Here is a 17,790-nt window from a genome sequence, read left to right as displayed (position 1 = left end):
CATACACAGCTACACAAAGGAATTAAAGAAAGGATCACATGGATAAAACCAGACTTTTGAAACAGTTACAGAATAGCATTGAAATTGCAGTATTTCTTTGGCAATTATAAAAATCCATGCAAATGCCTAAAACCTGATTCATTTATCTTCCCTCAAAAAGTCCATGCAAATTAGGCTTATCTATGAGAAAAAAAAAGGTATTCAGTGAAATGCACCTCTCTAAATTCAGTCATTCCACCCTAACAGTGATAACCCATTACATATTTTAAATGTTTCCTCAATGAAACAACACAAATTAAACACTCTGCTATGCAATTTTTATTGGTACCAAAACAATAGACCCTACCTAGGTTAAATAATGTCCAATATTTTAAGGGGTAAGTATAGGAACATTTTGGAGAGAATTACTGTGTCAATAGCCAGATTTAAATATACTGTTAGGAGTTTAATAACTTACAGACACACAGACTCGTTTTTAGTAAGCATTGTGGACCTATTCAGAACCTGGAAACCTTCATTTCAGCAGTCACTTTGACCAATTAACAACTAAAATATAGCTCTGTGTTGCTCAGTATTGTAACTGTTCTGCAAATCTCAGTAGCAGGGCTTCTCTTATGGTAAGCTGAGTGGCTGAGCTGAATTGTGCCAACCATGAGACTAATAAAATTGCAATAGTTTGCAACAAATAGTTCTTAAGAGGCCACAAACTAAACAGAAATGTTGACTGGGAGAAAAAAAAAGAAAAAAAAGGAAAATGCCTGTTAAGTATGTTTAAGTATGTTAGTATCAAAAAAGAAAGTGAAGAATTAATTAATGTTTATGCTAAGAGGCTTAGTTTGAAAAGTCAGATATCTATAAATGAGAACTAGAAAACATATAAAAAAGCCCAAATACATGGACAGATCTATTATATCATGCGTAATCACACAAAAATTACTTTTGGGTATTGTGCCTCACTCATTTCTGTTAGAGAAACTTTCCTGATATGCAAAATATGATCACACTGATTGCACTGACAGTCAGGCACACAGACAGAAAGAACATGAAAAGATGAGAAGTGGGGAATGACAGTTTCCATGCTGGAATCAGATTGCAGACAGGCAAGTGAGGATCCTCCATCTTAAGAGCACAGTATCTGAGGAGTACTATGAAAATGCTTGAATTTACAAGCTAGGGCATGTGGCCACCTTGCTGAAACCATAGTCAAGTAGTTTTAAAATTGCAGTACTTTGTAGTGCTGCTGATACAACGAAGACAAGTGAAAATATGTAGTAGTCCTAAACTTACTAGAAGATAAACCTTATTCTTAGCAATCCTTACTTTCCAGACATTTCTTTCTAAAAGATCAGCTTTCACATGAGCTAATAAACAGAGAGTATGTTTTGTACTGAACTAGTCCTATTGCAAATAGTGAAATATAGATGCAAAATCTTCCAGGTGTATTTCCTGAGGCAAAATCTGTCCAGATGGAGGAACACATCTCTACTTCCCTAACTGGTGTAAAGGTGTACTTCATAAATATGGTTTACTCACAGCTTTTATCAGCTCAATCTGATGAAGGTTATTCCCTGTTTTTAAGAAGAGACAACAGAACTGTTGAAGGACTAGTTATTTAAAGGAGGACTAAATTTACACACACCAGGGAAAGGCTTAATGGCTTTAGTAACCTGCAGTGAAGCTGGCAACTTATATTTACCCTGCAACTTATATTTACCCTGGATATGTGGCACAAATTCCTTCTTTTTCTGGAGATACATAACCTAATATCATCTTCATCAGATGACCAGAGACATGAGTATTATCCACTCAGTTTGAGGTCTCAACAAACCTTGAGAAAAGTGTCTTTACAGTTTGGATGCTACAATTTCTGAGTGCAAAACCCAGACCCTGCTATTAGTTAACAGAATTTGGGGAGTTCATGTCATGAAATCTGTCATGGGTGCATTGCTAATCAAAGGAAAGACAATAAATACACTCTTGAATATATAAGAGGAAGCATCTAGAACTTCAAAATCAATTAATGCAAATGCAAAAGAAACTTCCATCACTTTCTGAATTTAGTCAAGACTACTAACTCTAGCAAGAAAACAAAGCATGGAATGAAAGCAAGTATGACAGTGATGATGAGAGTAGTTGAAGAGAGAGCCATTTGGTTTTTTAGCTCTATACCAAAGATATTACTGGCCAAGAATGTAGCCAGAGAACCAAGAAGCAGAAACAGGATTTAAAGGAGCATTCAGCTTGTGGATCATTCTGATGATCCTCCTATGGGTACTGACATAGACAAATGTAAAATACACCCACTACAGATGTGCAGTGCTACTTCAATTCTGCTCCAGAGATCTGCCTATGAAAGTTTACCTAAACTCTAATACTGTTGAATAATGGAATGGTTACAGATCTGAGAAAACAGGGATGAAAAACACTTTTGTGAGCACCAAGTGTTCTAGTTACGACAAAGTATATACACTGCATTCACTTTCTCATTGGTTTCCCATGATGGAATCAAAATTCTATCTTCTATAGGTGCAACTCAGTGAGAGAGATCAACTAAGAGATGTCAGGTAACACATACTTTGAATGTGATGCAATTTTCTTCCTCTTGCTTTTCTTTATTCTCTTGTAAGACCAGCAATAGTTACTGAACAGCCATTCTTGTAATGAATATTGCATATGACTGTTTTCTTACAAATGAAAGGAAGAATAAAACCTGCTGCTCCTTGATGGGACAAAATGTTTCCATTATGACCTCATGCTTTCTTTACCAGAGTGATTATATTACATTACCAGATCATCATGCAATTCCAGTTAAAGAGATGAGCTGTTTTCTTCATCAGATGAATTTTTGAAGCAGAGGATCAGCAGCATGCAAGGCCTATATTTCAACTGTGAAATGACTTAAATATTCTGAAGGAAATCTTACTCTGAAAACCAATTCTTCTGCTATCCATACTCTAAAAACTTAACCTCCCATTCAAAAATGTAGATTTTAGCAGTATTTGCTTTACATTTCCAAATTAAAAGAATTAATAATATGAAGAACTGTCATTATTAAACTAATAATTACAAAGAATTGTCACAAGTGCAATTTTTCCATTGTCTAAATATTATGCTAAATCATCTAGCAACCTAAAGAGGCAAAGCCGACTTTGAAACATTCTAGGCTCACCAAGACTTTACAAAGTGCAATCAAATAAAGGGTGCTTGCCAAGCAAAATAAGAGTTTTAAAAATCAGCTGGATGGATGGATGGATGGATAGATAGATAGATAGATAGATAGATAGATAGATAGATAGATAGATAGATAGTTGAAGGTGCCAACCTTAGGGTAGAAGGAAAGTTAAGAGTTAAAGGATGGCCTCTTCTAACAATTGCTCATAAAAGTGGTAAAGCAAGGAGAAAAAGGAGAGAAGAACAAAATCTTCAGTCAAAGACAGCAAGTCAAAAGGAGAATACGACCCTTAAGGTTCTGTTACTTTCTTAAATAAAAATATCACTATTTTAGTATCTGCTAGGTTAGCTAACTGCCATTCTAAAGATGACAATAAACATGACATTAAACACAAAAATAATTATCTTTCCATATTTTTCAGAAAATTAGTCTTTCTACTTGGTCAAACACCTGAAAGGACACTAAATAACATGTTATGAAATGGTGCCTGAAGCCTCTATCTAAGTCAAGGTATTTGGGGGCCACTTGCACCTTTACTTTACCAAGTTCATTTTATTTTATTAAATGAAAACATTTTATGTCTTCAAGTAATCCATAACATTGTGACAGATCCAAAATAATTGAAGTTGAGTTCTTTTGTGGAGCAATTTCTTCAGCAGAAGTCAGATGGTGTGTTTCACTGAGTGGCAGAATAATCTTTCAAGAGAAGATGTGAAAGCCTGATAGCTGGGTCCTTTGAAAACCAGACCTGCTGACACTCCAGAAAATATACTGCCCAGCATCAAGGATGATGAAGACTGGCTATGTCTTTCTCTGCTCTAATTTCTGTGAGCTGGCCAAGCATATGTGAGTGAGCTGGAAAGGAATTTAATGTATTTCCATTTATAGCAGAAAGGAGTTTGAAAACAAGACAGAGGCCAGACTTTTCACAAAGAATTTGTAAGAAAAGCATAGGTGCGTATCTTCCTTAAGAAAAGTAACCTTGATAGCTTAAAATATAATTTCAAATCCATATTTGATCCTTAAAACCTAATTATACATTCAACATGAAGGAAAATAATGATTCTTGAATTTCTAGGCAACATCTTTTTGTGTAGTGACAACTTCTGAGGTCATCACTGTGTGCCTGACAAGTTACAGAGATTCATATCTAGCTGCTCATGAGCAAGTACAAGGACAACTGACACATACTTAAATTAAAACATGTCTTGAAGATCGACAAAAATTATAATAAATAAAGGATGTGGATATTACTATTAATCTAATGTATTCCTATTTTCAGGGTGAATGACACTTGGGTCTGTAGAAGAGGGAACCAAGCACAGAGGAACAGAAGCATTCTGTGGGAAGGACAGTGACATGCACCTATTCCGAGGGTTCAGCCTGACCTGCTCCCACAGATCCCACAGCTCTGGCAAATGGCCAAGTTCAAGAGATTCTGCAGAGACTGTACACAAAAGGCAGACAAAGGCTGCCCAGTTAAATAAACCTTTTTTTGACATATATCACCTGGATCCAGAGAAGGACTGATTTAATTAAAATGGAAGTGTAAAGACAGCATCCAGGTCCAACTCTTGTATCTTGAAGTCCAAAGATCACTTCTACCTAACCCCCTACAGGAAGAGAAAAGTGAGGATGCAGGAGGTTGACCTTGCTGAGTTAGAAGAATGGCACAGGGATCAGAATAGCACAGCTGAGTATGCCTGCAGAGAAGGGCAGAATTTAAGATTCATCCTTCCTTTCTAGACTGGCTAGGTCTATGTCTTTATTCACAGCTTGCTATTTTTGTGAATGCCACTCTGAGATTCTTGATCCTTCATGAACTTTATTTAGGGTGAACTTAGCATTGAATTCAGGGATGAAGAGACCTGTAAGTAAAAAGCAGGCATTGAAATCCTTGCTGTTGCATCACAGAAATTACAGTTTGAATCTGACAGCACAGTAAAATGAAAATGTGACAAGTAAAAGGAAATCTCAATGTAGCACTTAAGGTATCCTTAGTAAAGACACTTGGATTAAAAATCAGTGTTCAGTAAATTTACATATGAGAGCACAGTCAAGGTCTTAAGGCCTTGAGATGAACCTAAACATTTTAAAATGCAAATATTTCACTCCTGATGTGGCACCAATGTGACATGCATTCTCAGGCTCATTTAATGATAACTCACTACAATATATTCCATAACTTTCCACATTTCATGGCTGGTAATTATTTTTAGCCTAGATGAAGTCTCAGACCCTTGTCCATAATAAATACATAGACAATTCCACCAGCTGAACTGGAAAGATGGCATAGGCTGGAAATAAGTTTAAAAATGGCTCATTTAAGTCAGCACGGCTATTGAAAGAAATTCCAAAACTTAAAATGCTAGAAATTTTGATTATTTGCTCCTTTGCAGAAAGAAATACTGCCTAGAGCAAAGACAATTACACTCAGTTAAACAAAGTACTTGGCAAATCCTTCTCTTTAGATGTTCCTAAATGGTCTAAAAATCATCCCGCTTTTCAGAACAACTCCCCTTCTAGGCTGTGAACTTGCCAGGAGACTACAAAGAGAAATCCTATTCAGCTTCCTAGATGCAACTCAACAAATGTAATAAACTATTTCACTGATGAAAAGTCAACCACTTCCTTTGGGATTTGTAGTCAGTGCTGGAAACACACATTAGTAGGCTCTGTAGTCACATAATCTTTCTCTCAGTGAGTTATCAGCTCCTTATTCTGCTCTGCAATAATTCAAAGGCTCAGAGATGTAAGGCTGGAAGGGTCTATTAGACCACTTTGACTAACTCTTGTAATACTTGCAACCTGAAAACTTCTTAGAGTCACTATAATTGAGCCAAGTAAAGTTTGAATAATATTTTCCAAAACTTTCAGAAAGGTATCTATCCTTGGCTTTAAGATATCTAGAGATTCATCATTTTGGCAATTTGTTCTTTTTTTTTCTAAAAATTTTAGCAGATCTTCTCCTAACTCAAATTATCCAACTTACTTTCTTCTCCCCTCTACCTCCCACTGGTCTACAGCCAGTATTTTCTTCCTGCAAAGGATCTTTGCATATGGTAACTGAGCAACATATGTGATGATCCAGTACATGTTTCAACCAACAGTAATATTGCATCTACTCTCATACTCCTTCGTTTACAAATTGAGACATGCATTATTTTGGCAATTTTGCTTTAAATACTCATGCATATACTCTGTCCCCAGTAAAATTACTAATTATCAAGGACAAGTATTCATTTCTCTTCACCTTGAATACATTTTGAATTGACAGTCTGATCCCAACTGATCTCTGTGGAGTTCAAGTGTTGTCCACTTGCATTATGGTAAAGGACAGGAGCCATCACTGCCATCAGTGGTAGCCAGAGCAAGCAAATATTTGCTGTCTCTCTACAATGTGTTAACTCCTGCTTGGGAGTTGATGTGAATTTGGAGGTGACAGCACTCCCAACTTAGTTAAAGCATTTAAAGTATTCAAATATATTACTCTTACAGAAAGAGACCAAGATTTTACCAACCTTTTCTTCCAAAGATCAGTTTATTAGATTGACTGTTCTCCAGTCTTATTTTAAAACAGAAAAGCATTAATCTATTCAGGTCTTCCAGGTCTTCACCCAGGAAAGAGAAAGAATCAGGATGCTATTTTGAAATTTAAAAATAAGGAAAAATAATTTTGATTTTGCTATTTTTTTCCCCTGCATACATTATCAGGAATATGCTTTCAATCTGTTCTGTTTTGGAATATGGAGATCCGGGTAGCCAGGCACACAGACAGAAGGTCCTGTGGAGTGACCGTGAAGAGACCAGACTCAATACATGTTAATATAATGTAATGCCTCTGTCTATGTGTAATTGACTTACACATTTTGAACTACATCTCTGATGCAATGGATATGGGAGGGAGTTCCTTTGAAATAAGTTCTAGGCCCTATGGACCTTTGTGTCTTGCTGACATAATTTTCAGTTAAATAGAATAAATAGTGACAACAAATAAAATTAACATGTATTTAGGAAAAGTTCAGTCCCAAAACAGGCTCAAAGCATGCATCTGAGAACAATTCAGAAAGTTTTTGATGATGATCTCTTAAGCAGTCAGTAGTAATAACCAGTCAGATCACACATGGTTGAGTGCATAGTAGCCATCCAGAGCCAATTCAATTACAACTAGCTAGATTTTACAAAAGCTTTTCACTTTGCACTGTTTAATGTAAGTACTAAGAATGTATACATAAATGCATACAACTGCTGATGTTCAGAGCTCTAATCTGAGGAACTATCTGGACCTCGCTGAATTACTCAACTTACAGCTGTGAAAACAAATGGTTTCTCTTAATAACTTTCATTTTTCTACTCTGTTTTGTCCCTCTTGGTTTACCTGCTAGGAGTGGAATTGGCTGAAGTGATTTTGTGTGTATGTGCATTTGTGCACGGAGCTCACTAGAACATATATTTCTAATAGAGGATGTTTACAATTTTAGAATATTCAAAGCTCCTCTCTAATGTGGCATCACTTAAATCATAAACATCACTGGAATAATACAGAAGACAAATAGGTACAAATAAGCAAACTCATACTGCTATCATTTTTTTAAAAGAATAACAGTTTAACTTCATTGAGAATGCTCATTGTTCAAATGCCCCTGTCGTGATACGTTCCTTGAAATGCTTGACGTAAATTAGTGGACAGCAAAAATGAATGCACTCCTGCAACCTGTTTCCTTCATTTCCAAAACAATGCATACCATTTATCTTGAAGTGCTCCTTTGGTAACTTGTCTCCAGCAGAACCACTAATGTGCAATAAATCTAGTAATATGTAACTGACTACTCACCTCATCAACTTGAGGATCTTGAGCCTGAGCAGCATTGGGCACTGGGGAATCACAGTCTGGGCTATAATGCTCACAATAGTCAAATGCAGCTCTGGGATCAGCTATAATCAACAGCTGCTGGATCTCACCCTGCAGGAAAGCATACGCAGATTAAATAACAAAAACAAAGATAGTCTGCAGTTCACCAGAAGTACAGAGTTTGCATTCAGAAACAAAACTAGGCACATAATACTTAGATATTACCATCTGTAGTTATAAATAACATAGCTACTTAATTTCTGCTGCTATTATGGAAAACATCTTAAGTATTGTTCACATGGCAAAACAATGCAATTACCAATGGACTAAGTGCAAAATTCTGGTTTAAAATGATGTCTGGTGGGAAGGTGCAACTCCTGCTCTGTCATTTTCATCCTGTTTACTTCTTCACTGGGAACCAGTCTAAATTCCTAAGATTTAATTCTGGGCACTTCCTATTCTAAGCATGCAGCTCAGCATGCAAGTCATCAACAATAAAATTCTGAGACTTTATATCACATCTTTACTCTCAAAGAAGGAGTTAACAAAATAAAATTAAAGATTGTACCAGAAACAAAGTTATTGGAATAAAAAATAATTAAGCACTGTGTAAATACACACTGTAGAATGTGTTGAAAAAAAATTTAACAGCTAACAAATGTTATTTTCACTTCTATTTTCATATATAATGCAGAAAAAAACATCACAGTAAAGGGATCCACTATTCTGGATAATAAAAATGGCTCTGCTGAGATCCCCTGCAGAGACTTGGTATGTTTATCATTTTCCACAGAAAGTGTCTGGTACCCAGTGTGTTTCTTAACATAGTGGTGCTATTTAAACAGCGTTAGGTAAATTCTGCCAACATTTCCACTATAAATTTCCTCATCCAGAAGCTTCTTATGCTCTCATAAAAATGAGCTTGTTGAAAATTGGCACATGTTCTTGGTCAAAACACATTAATTTCAATCTCTCACTATTTCCCCACAGGAGGGGGGGGGGTTTAAGCTTTTATATACTTCTAATGTAATTTTATTTTGGTTTTGCCCAAAATAGGGGCAAGTCAATAACTTCAAAGAGAAGATACCATAACTGATGTAAATATACAGCTGGGAAAATTCACAGTTCTCTCAGTATTTCCAAAATGGCTTTACAGCTATCATTAAAAACTAACCTTTAACAAATTAAGAAAACTGGAGAATATTTCAAAAAAGAATAATTGTAACACTTCTTCCTTTCAAAAAGAAAAAAACCCCAAAGAAATAAGCAAAACTTCCCCAAAGAGAAAACCAAAACCAAAAAAACCCAAACAAAAAGAAGTATTTGCAATTTTTTCCAGTTCTATAACATTTTTACTATCCTTTTAATCATACAGTAGGAAATGGTTTCATAGCACATAATGGCTATATGTTACAAGTCTGCTTTTTACAATACTCCTAACTTATTTTACTTTATAGATTCATGTGTGTCTCAGATTAATTTAGATTTGGAATATTTTCTTAAGCTTACAGAAATAAATACAAAAGCAGCAGTTTGTTTCCCTGACAGCAGTTCTGGACTGTCTCTTTTATTTCCCTTAGTTCACCAATGCTTTCTGATTTGCCATCTTCTTTCAAAACCTGCTATACATACTGCCCAATTCCCCATTTGATTTCCTATATGACTCCCTCAAGATCTGAGTGCTTTCAGAGGTTTTGTACAGCCCCTGTCAGCCTGGGCTACGCATCCCCCATCTCCAGCAAAGTGTTTCCAAGGTGGTCTGCCCTTCCTTTCACCATCCAAATTAAAATAAGTGAAGCAGAGGAAAAAATTAGAGAGAATTAACAACTGAAAGACAAAAGAGGTAAGTAACTCTTTTGAGCAGTCATTAATGAATGGATAGAACCTCTGTCCTCACCCTGAGTTCAAGTCATTGTCTCGCTCGCTGCCCCTGAACGCCCACGGCTTTCTGAGGTGCCCACACAGATCACCAGGCACACACTGTGCCAGCTCGTGTGAGCAATGCCCAAGTGACTGCTGAAACTACTGTGCAGTGTGACAGCCCAAGGAAACCCAGGCCGGGGAGCGCAGCCAGCACTCTGGAGCCTGCTTTGTGCCGATCATGAATGCCATGGAATTTTGGCACTGAGCTTTGTTGGATTGTGTGTTTGCAAGAAGCACTCAGTATGCTGTTACCACTTGGCTTCGATGTCCCTAAATTGGTTAAAGCTGTTCCTGCTCCATTGACTGCACTTCCCAGCCCCGCCTGTCTGCCTGTCATGGGTCCACATAGAGGGAGGCCCTCAGAAGTCTTGCACAGAATACATAAATTGCTACTGGCTATTCATGTGTGAGAAGTTTCCTGAGGAACCAATTGATTTTACATTGCGCATCCCAAATGTTAATGTCACGCTTTTTCCTTCAATATCTGCTACAAAAATATTTCCAGTAAATTATTAATTTTCTTTTCATATTTTTGGTTTTTATTTTTCTGTATTTTCTAATTAAATGGTTTCTTTGAGTATTTTATTCTGTGAAATTCTGGCAGTCCTATTTCAATAATCAGAGAAGAGCTTTTCTTTCAGACCAGGCCAATCGTCTCAGCACATGAAAGTCCACACTCATTATTGCAGACTTAATTCTTGTGATTTAGTTATGGCATTTGTTGGACAAATGTACGCTCTTTCTCTTTGAAAATTTTGCAGGAAGACTTCAGTCTTTACAAACACATTCTTTGATTTTAACTGCTTGACTTTGTGAGACAAAATAGAATTTTACAAAGTTCTTTGCAAATAAACTACAGATAATCTGTTCAGATTTTATGATCTAGAGTAATAAATTAGGCATTTAATGATCTACCTGCACAAGTCCCAAGAACTTTAAAAGAAATTATGGATAAATGCAGTCATGGGTTATTAAGAATTCCAGTAGCTGATCTCTAAAACCACACTGAGGTATCTAAACGTATATGAATTTGTGCATACAGGATAGAATGATGAAAGCAAGAGAGGGAGGACAAAGGTGGGGGTGGAGACAGAAGAACAGTTTTAAATGTACAAATACACCTGAGGATCCTTGAAGTATTCTAAAGAGTGCATAGGAAAAAAAAAAGAGTACGAAATGCAACTGTCTCTATAGATTAGCTCTTTTCCCTTCTCTGTGAAATCGTCATAACCATGCGTAGTTGAGTCATTCATTGCAATATGGAATAAAAGCAGTTAAAGTCTATGAACATTTTCATTCCTCTCCATTCTGGGGATGTGCTCATAACCAAAAGCAAGGACTTTTGAATCAGCTCCATGGTTATATGAAAAAAGCTGCCTGAGACTATTAAAAGGAATAATTTAGATCTGAGGAAACATTCACTTCTTTGTTGCATGTCACAGCAAAGGGGGAGAATGATGCTAGAGAGCTACCAGGAGAACATGCTCAAGTCAGTAGAACACCTGTTTAGTGGAACAACTGCAGAGACACTCCCTCACATTAACTGTTCTACAGCAAGGAACAGCCCAGCTAAGAATAAGTGTGTCGGAAACTCACACATTGAAAATTCCTCTGTGAATCTCACAGATATTCCACAGTGACAGTCTGGAATAGGAAGTTTATGTCCATGTAGATTTCTAAGATTTGTTGAAAAACATAAAGCAGTGATGCACAGGGTGAGGTATCTGCACTGGAAAGAGAGCCTCTTGATATGAAAGGAGTTTGTAACACTGAAAAAACCCAGTGTTGAATTAAAAAAAAAAAAAAAAAAAGAAAGAAACAGAGACCAAATTTGCAGGAAAGCAGTAAACTAACAAGTTCCCTTTCCAGTACTGACTATGTCTTCATGTAATTATTGCTTTAGTGAGCCTTACGCAAATAATTGCTATGTTTGATTCCACGCTTTTGGAGCTTTTCTTGGATTCCACAGAAGAAATAGAAACAAGGAAAATCTCTCCAGATAGATGTGGTGTCAGGTTTTCTCAGTGATGTAAATCTATGGCCTGAGTAGTTAGGAATGAATTATTTTATCATTATAGCAATAAATATTAATGGCTGCTTATTATCTTAATTGACTTCTTAAATGTCTTAGATATTGTCTGTCTTGAAACACTCTCTTTTCCTTCTAACGATGTAGTCTTACTAAGGCTTTCTAAATATGGTGCATTAGAGAAGTACAACTGTAAAGTAGTCCATTTATAGTCTATTTATTACCTAAGTTTTTATCATCAAGAAAAGATAGCTCTACTATTATCATTCATGTTGTTAAAAAGGAAAAAGTCTGAATTCTTACAAGGTTGTAAGGGAACTATAAGAAGGAACCAATGCTGGAATTAATGTTTCCTTCCAGTATGTAAAATTTTATGGTCTACTTCTCTGGTTCCACAAGAAACTCAAACAGTTCAGAGACAGATTTTAGGGATATCTCCAAGAATCTTAACAAAACAATAACCCTGCCAAGTGACAGCAATACCTGTCCATGGAATAGCAGACATACACTACTTGAGACGCTCTGCAGGACATTCTCAAGAAAAAAATAAAAAGAAAAAAGGCAGCAATTACTTAAGTGTCTAATTTATATATATCTGAGAGGTTCAAAAAGACTTTCCATGACTAGAGTGGGAGGGGTTGGTGTTAGCAAAACACCACTCTTCTGATTAATATTTTGGATAAAATGAGTGCCTCTTATGTGCTTATAAGGATAATTAGATTTTAAAGAAGTCCAAGTCAATTGCGATGAAAGCAAAACAAAAGCAGTGTTAGGCACTACATCAACTCAGGAGAACAAAATCAGTGTCTTTATTTTCATGCTATGGCTAAAGCCTAAGTAGTACAAAGTGAATTTTATAGTAAATCAGAAGAAATCCCAACCTGTGTATATATGTGCCACTTTCTCCAATAAGTTATGTGACAGTATAGCTATAGACTCCAAAGAACAAAAGTCTAGACAGCATGGATATTACTGCAGAATTCAGAAAAACTTGCTGCAGAATTCATTTAATCTTCCTGCTAACATTTGAGGACTTGAGGAGTTCCAAGGGCCTTTAATATAATATTCCATAACCAGGGCCCATTGCATAATATTGCTAGAGAAAGATATTTAGAGCCTGCCAGATTGAAGCCCTGTAAAAGTAATAAATTGTGAAAGCAGAATTCTATACAGTTCCAAGTTTCCATTGAAATCAATGTCTTCTTGATTTTTGAAAACACCATGCTTATAGGAGGATAAATTCAGCTTTGTTAAGAAATAGTTTGATATACCAATTATAATTTTTAACCTTCAAAACAGACCAAATTCAACTGTGATTCCTGGCTAAGAGATTAGATTTTATTAAAATGCCTAAATAACAGCAAGTGTACATAGCACAGAAAAACACACACGTATGACCAAGGACATCTTATTTGTTTGATAAAAGATCTGTAAACCTCTTACATTTTCATGTATTGAAACCTCATTTATAGCTGTGTTTAAAACTGAAACGTATTAAACACAATAATAAATGAAGTAATAATACATCCTATCTGTTAAATTTATTGGAGCTGGCGCAACATGTAGCATTTTTAATTAATTTAATTACATTTTTAATGTAATTACATTTAATGTAATTACAAACAGTTTAAATGATCATTCTTTTGTTTCTTGGGAACATTCTTTTCAAATGAACTTGAATTCCCATGAATTACCAGAACTCTTTCTTTTACTTTCCCGCTCCTGCTTTTAAAAACAGGGGAGGAAAACTGGAATTATTTACTTTTGTTCCTTGGGCATAAGTTGGGAAAATGATAAAAAATTAATAAACACCAAATCACCATTCTTTGAGATGAAAAAGAAAAAAAGCCAAAACAAAACAAGCCAAATAGAAGGCTTTTGTAAGAAATCTGGGTTTTTATGAGGTGCCTCTGAAATAGAAAAACTGTTTGCTTTGCTTTTTTTTTTTTTTTTTTGGTTGGTTTTTTTTTTACCTCTCAGTGCTGAAATTGGCTACTTCTCTGGTGTTGATACCTAAAAGGCTGATTCTGAATATTTTTGCCTGGAACCTATTGCATTTTTGGTTTCTGCTCCCTTTATCATAGAATCATAGAATCAATTGGGTTGGAAAAGACCTCCGAGATCATTGAGTCCAACCCTTGGTCCAACTCTAGTCCATTTACTAGATCATGGCACTCAGCGCCACGTCCAATCTCAGTTCAAAAACCTCCAGGGATGGTGAATCCACCACCTCTCTGGGCAAGCCATTCTAATGCCTGATTACTCTCTCTGGAAAGAATTTTTTTCTGATCTCCAACTTAAATTTCCCCTGGCAGAGCTTAAGCCCGTGCCTCCTTGTCCTATTGCTGAGTGCCTGGGAGAAGAGACCAACCGCCCCCCTGGCTAGAACTTCCCTTCAGGTAGTTCTAGACAGTGACGAGGTCACCTCTAAGCCTCCTCTTCTCCAGGCTAAACAACCCCAGCTCCCTCAGCCTCTCCCCACAGGACTTATCTTAAACATAACTTTTTAGTCTGATGGACACAAAACATGCAGTGGGTCAGTAGCAATTACTAAATGTGATATACACTGGGAAGTGTTTTGACTGTGTCTCCATCAGCTGGCAGTGCAGCTCAGTGGGACTGTGTGAAGCAAAGGACACTGAGGACACTTCCCTCACACTCCATGCCCTCAGGACACTTTGCTCCGGGCTGGCTTCTCTGTTCTACTGTGGCTGTACAGCAAATTTGATCAGCCAGTGAAAGCTCTACCCATTCTACTACAGCTACCTTCTTAAGAGAGCATGCACACAGATGGATGGCCTTTCTGCACTTGCTTCTTGGACTTGCCATGCTTCCAGATATGTGAGGAATGGTTCCTCATTTGAAAGCCTCTGCAGCCTAATGACAGTGCTGTCAGAGCACTACCAGTCTGCCTTCAGCTGCTCACCCAGGCTGTTTAAAGGAATCCTACTCTGCATACAAGTGTACGAGTGCTTTTTTCATGAAAACAGATTAATGCCTAGTATCAAAATCTAAACGCTTTGTTAACAAGTATTACTGCAAGGATTTAATCTCATAAAGCTCTGTGCTTTTAATGCTTTCTATTGGGTTTTAATTGAGTCTTATACATAAGGTTTTGTCTCGCTATACTCATTTATAGCACAATGCCTAAAAACTATTGCATTGGTCTGGCACATGTGGAGTCCTGAAGAAGAAAAAATGTCTATAGGGAAATATCTGTATAAAGATTCTGTTAGTTATTAACTTGTTAGAAAATACTTATAAAAAACTGTTGTATTGTTCACACCAACAGTACTAAATGAGGAGTGACAAATCCTTAAATCTTGGCAAAGAATGAAAAGATCCCTATTATTTATCAAACATTTAAGCTACAAACATATTTCAATGAACACAATTCAAAATTCTTTTACTAGGTGCCATGTACCAGCATCTCACTAATTTCTTCCTTTTTTTTTTTCTACGCAATTTGGAAATTTCTCTTCTTTGAAGAAAGCACTTACAAATCAGCCTTTATTGCACTATGTATTTGAAAACACAGAAGACATTAATTTCAAAAGACACATGTAAAAGTTTGAGGAATGTTATGACAGTCTTTCATAAACAAGCATTTACAAATGAGTCCCACTGATATCAAAAGATCCACTTCAGCAATCAAGGGCTTAGCAGTGTAAATGAAGTTCTCATAATTTGGCAGTTAATAATAATACAGTTTCTAGACAGCATAATTTTATTATTCTAAGACACACTCACAGTTTAAAATTTGCTTCTCAAGCATTTGTGTGCACTTAATGCTTTCTTGAATTCAGTATCTTGGTTTTCACATCACATTGATTCCCATGTTATCTGACCACAATGTCATAAAATCTCAGATTAGTACTTACATTCAGGAATGAGCAGCAGACAACTCCAAATTGGAATTTTCTCATATAAAACACACAACCCCTCCACTAGATTTGGAAAACACTTCAGAGAAAATTTTTCTTGCTTTTAAAGCTAAAGTAGAAGATCTTTCTGACAGCACTACTAAAAATACTCCTCTTTGCTTTAGTGCCAGTAGGTAAATTTACCAAAGAGTACTGTGTATGTTGAATATACAAACTCCGAAAATTTGGTAGCCGTGTGTCATGCTCTTATGACACTAATTAGCCCTTCCCTTCTTTCAGTGGTGATCTACCCCATCTCCAGACACCCACTCACTCTGAAATCTTTGATCACCATAGGAAAGTTCCATCAAAGCAGTTGTGTCCAACTGATTAGAATGTATGCATTAAAATTTCCCAGTGTACTATAACATATTCTTGCTTTAGCAATAGCCAGACTGCCAAAATCAAAACAAAGATGGGAGAACTGCTTAGAAAATGGAGGTTAATATTAAGAACAGAAAAAACAGAAAAGGAAATAGCCAAGAATTTAATTTCATTAAATCCAGTATCACAAATTTAAAATAATGCAATTAGAAACAAAAAAGAATACTTGATCCACTGTGATATAAAGCTGTTTTAACATAAGTGTGAAACATTCCTCACAGAAACAACAGTCCATACAAAGATGTTACAGCAATATGACTGAAAGAGGAATTCTTTTTTCAAAATTTACAACTGGGTTGTCAGGAGGTCAGAATCATGTAATGTAACAACATTTGTTTCTGACACGTGTACAGAAGTCATAGAGATGCAGGTGCACTCTCTAAGGGAATGGGAACACATGATGTATCCAACTGTTCACAGCTTCGATTCTGACCAGGCTGTGAATTACCTTAGAGGTGCAACTGGGCCCTTTCAGTGGGAATCAATTACCTTCGAGTAACTGTTTTTCATGCAGTTGTGTTATGCTGCATAAATTGGTTCAAAACAAAAAAGAAACACTGTCATATTCAACGAGTATGTTTCTGAAGACCAAGATTTCATTACATTTATCTACATGTTCATTATTTCCACATTTTAAATTTCCATTCAGTTGGAGCAATCTGAAGTGTTCCACTGCCCCTGTCATCAAATCATTGGCTTATTATGAGTAAAAATGTAATTATTACCCAAGATAAAACAGCCTTTATGATTCATGGATATATTAGTCCTTCTGACATTCGGAGGTTTAAATTCCAATAGGAATTTCTTTTTAGGCAATATATGACATATGAAAAGTCTTTTGTATACAGCTTTAAGTCTTAAACAGTTAAATCTAGTGTCATGGCTAAATAACTTAATTTCTGGAATTTCCTGCACACAGAATAAGACACATTGTGTTATGTGTTTCTTTAGTGCCTATTGTGGTCCCAAGATACAGCAAGGGCCTTAACACAGAAATACTAAGAAGGAGACTCATGAAATCACCAAATATCACTCTGTGCTACCATGAATGAGAAAAACAGAACATTTAAAACACAACCAGAAGACTTTCAAGCAGGAGACAGGTTTCAGGAAACAGCACCAAACTTTAGAAATTGTAGCAGCAGTAACTAAGGGATGGATGAAGTCTTGTTAGTGAAAACAAAAAGAATGCTGTTTAGAGAGTAGAAAAACTACAGGCAAACTAAAAATGAACTAGATTGTGTTTTTCTTGGCCAGCCTTAGAAGGACAGAGGTTACTTGGCTTAGAGAGGAGGAGGCTGATGGGAGACCTCATTGTAGTCTACAGCTTTCTCACAAGACGAAATAAAGGGGCAGGTACCAAACTCTTCTCTGTGGTGACCAGTGACAGGAGCCAAGGGAATGGTCTGAAGTTGTGCCAGGGGAGGTTTAGGCTGGATATCAGAAAGAGGTTCTTCACCCAGAGGGTGGTTGGGCACTGGAACAGGCTCCCCAGGGCAGTGGTCAC

General features: G+C 36.5%; 1 protein-coding gene across 1 annotated transcript in view; it reads right to left on the bottom strand.

Annotated features, from left to right (window-relative positions):
* COL11A1 (collagen type XI alpha 1 chain) overlaps nucleotides 1-17,790 on the bottom strand; it is a 128,552-nt gene that overhangs the window by 89,749 nt on the left and 21,013 nt on the right. Inside the window, exon 5 of the mRNA XM_071564612.1 lies at nucleotides 8,007-8,135. Within this exon, the coding sequence (XP_071420713.1) occupies nucleotides 8,007-8,135 (129 nt within the window). The remainder of the gene's footprint in view (nucleotides 1-8,006; nucleotides 8,136-17,790) is intronic.

Source organism: Pithys albifrons, chromosome 10, assembly GCF_047495875.1.
Source record: "Pithys albifrons albifrons isolate INPA30051 chromosome 10, PitAlb_v1, whole genome shotgun sequence".
NCBI classification, from domain to species: Eukaryota; Metazoa; Chordata; class Aves; order Passeriformes; family Thamnophilidae; genus Pithys; species Pithys albifrons.
This window is presented reverse-complemented; position numbering and strand designations above follow the sequence as displayed.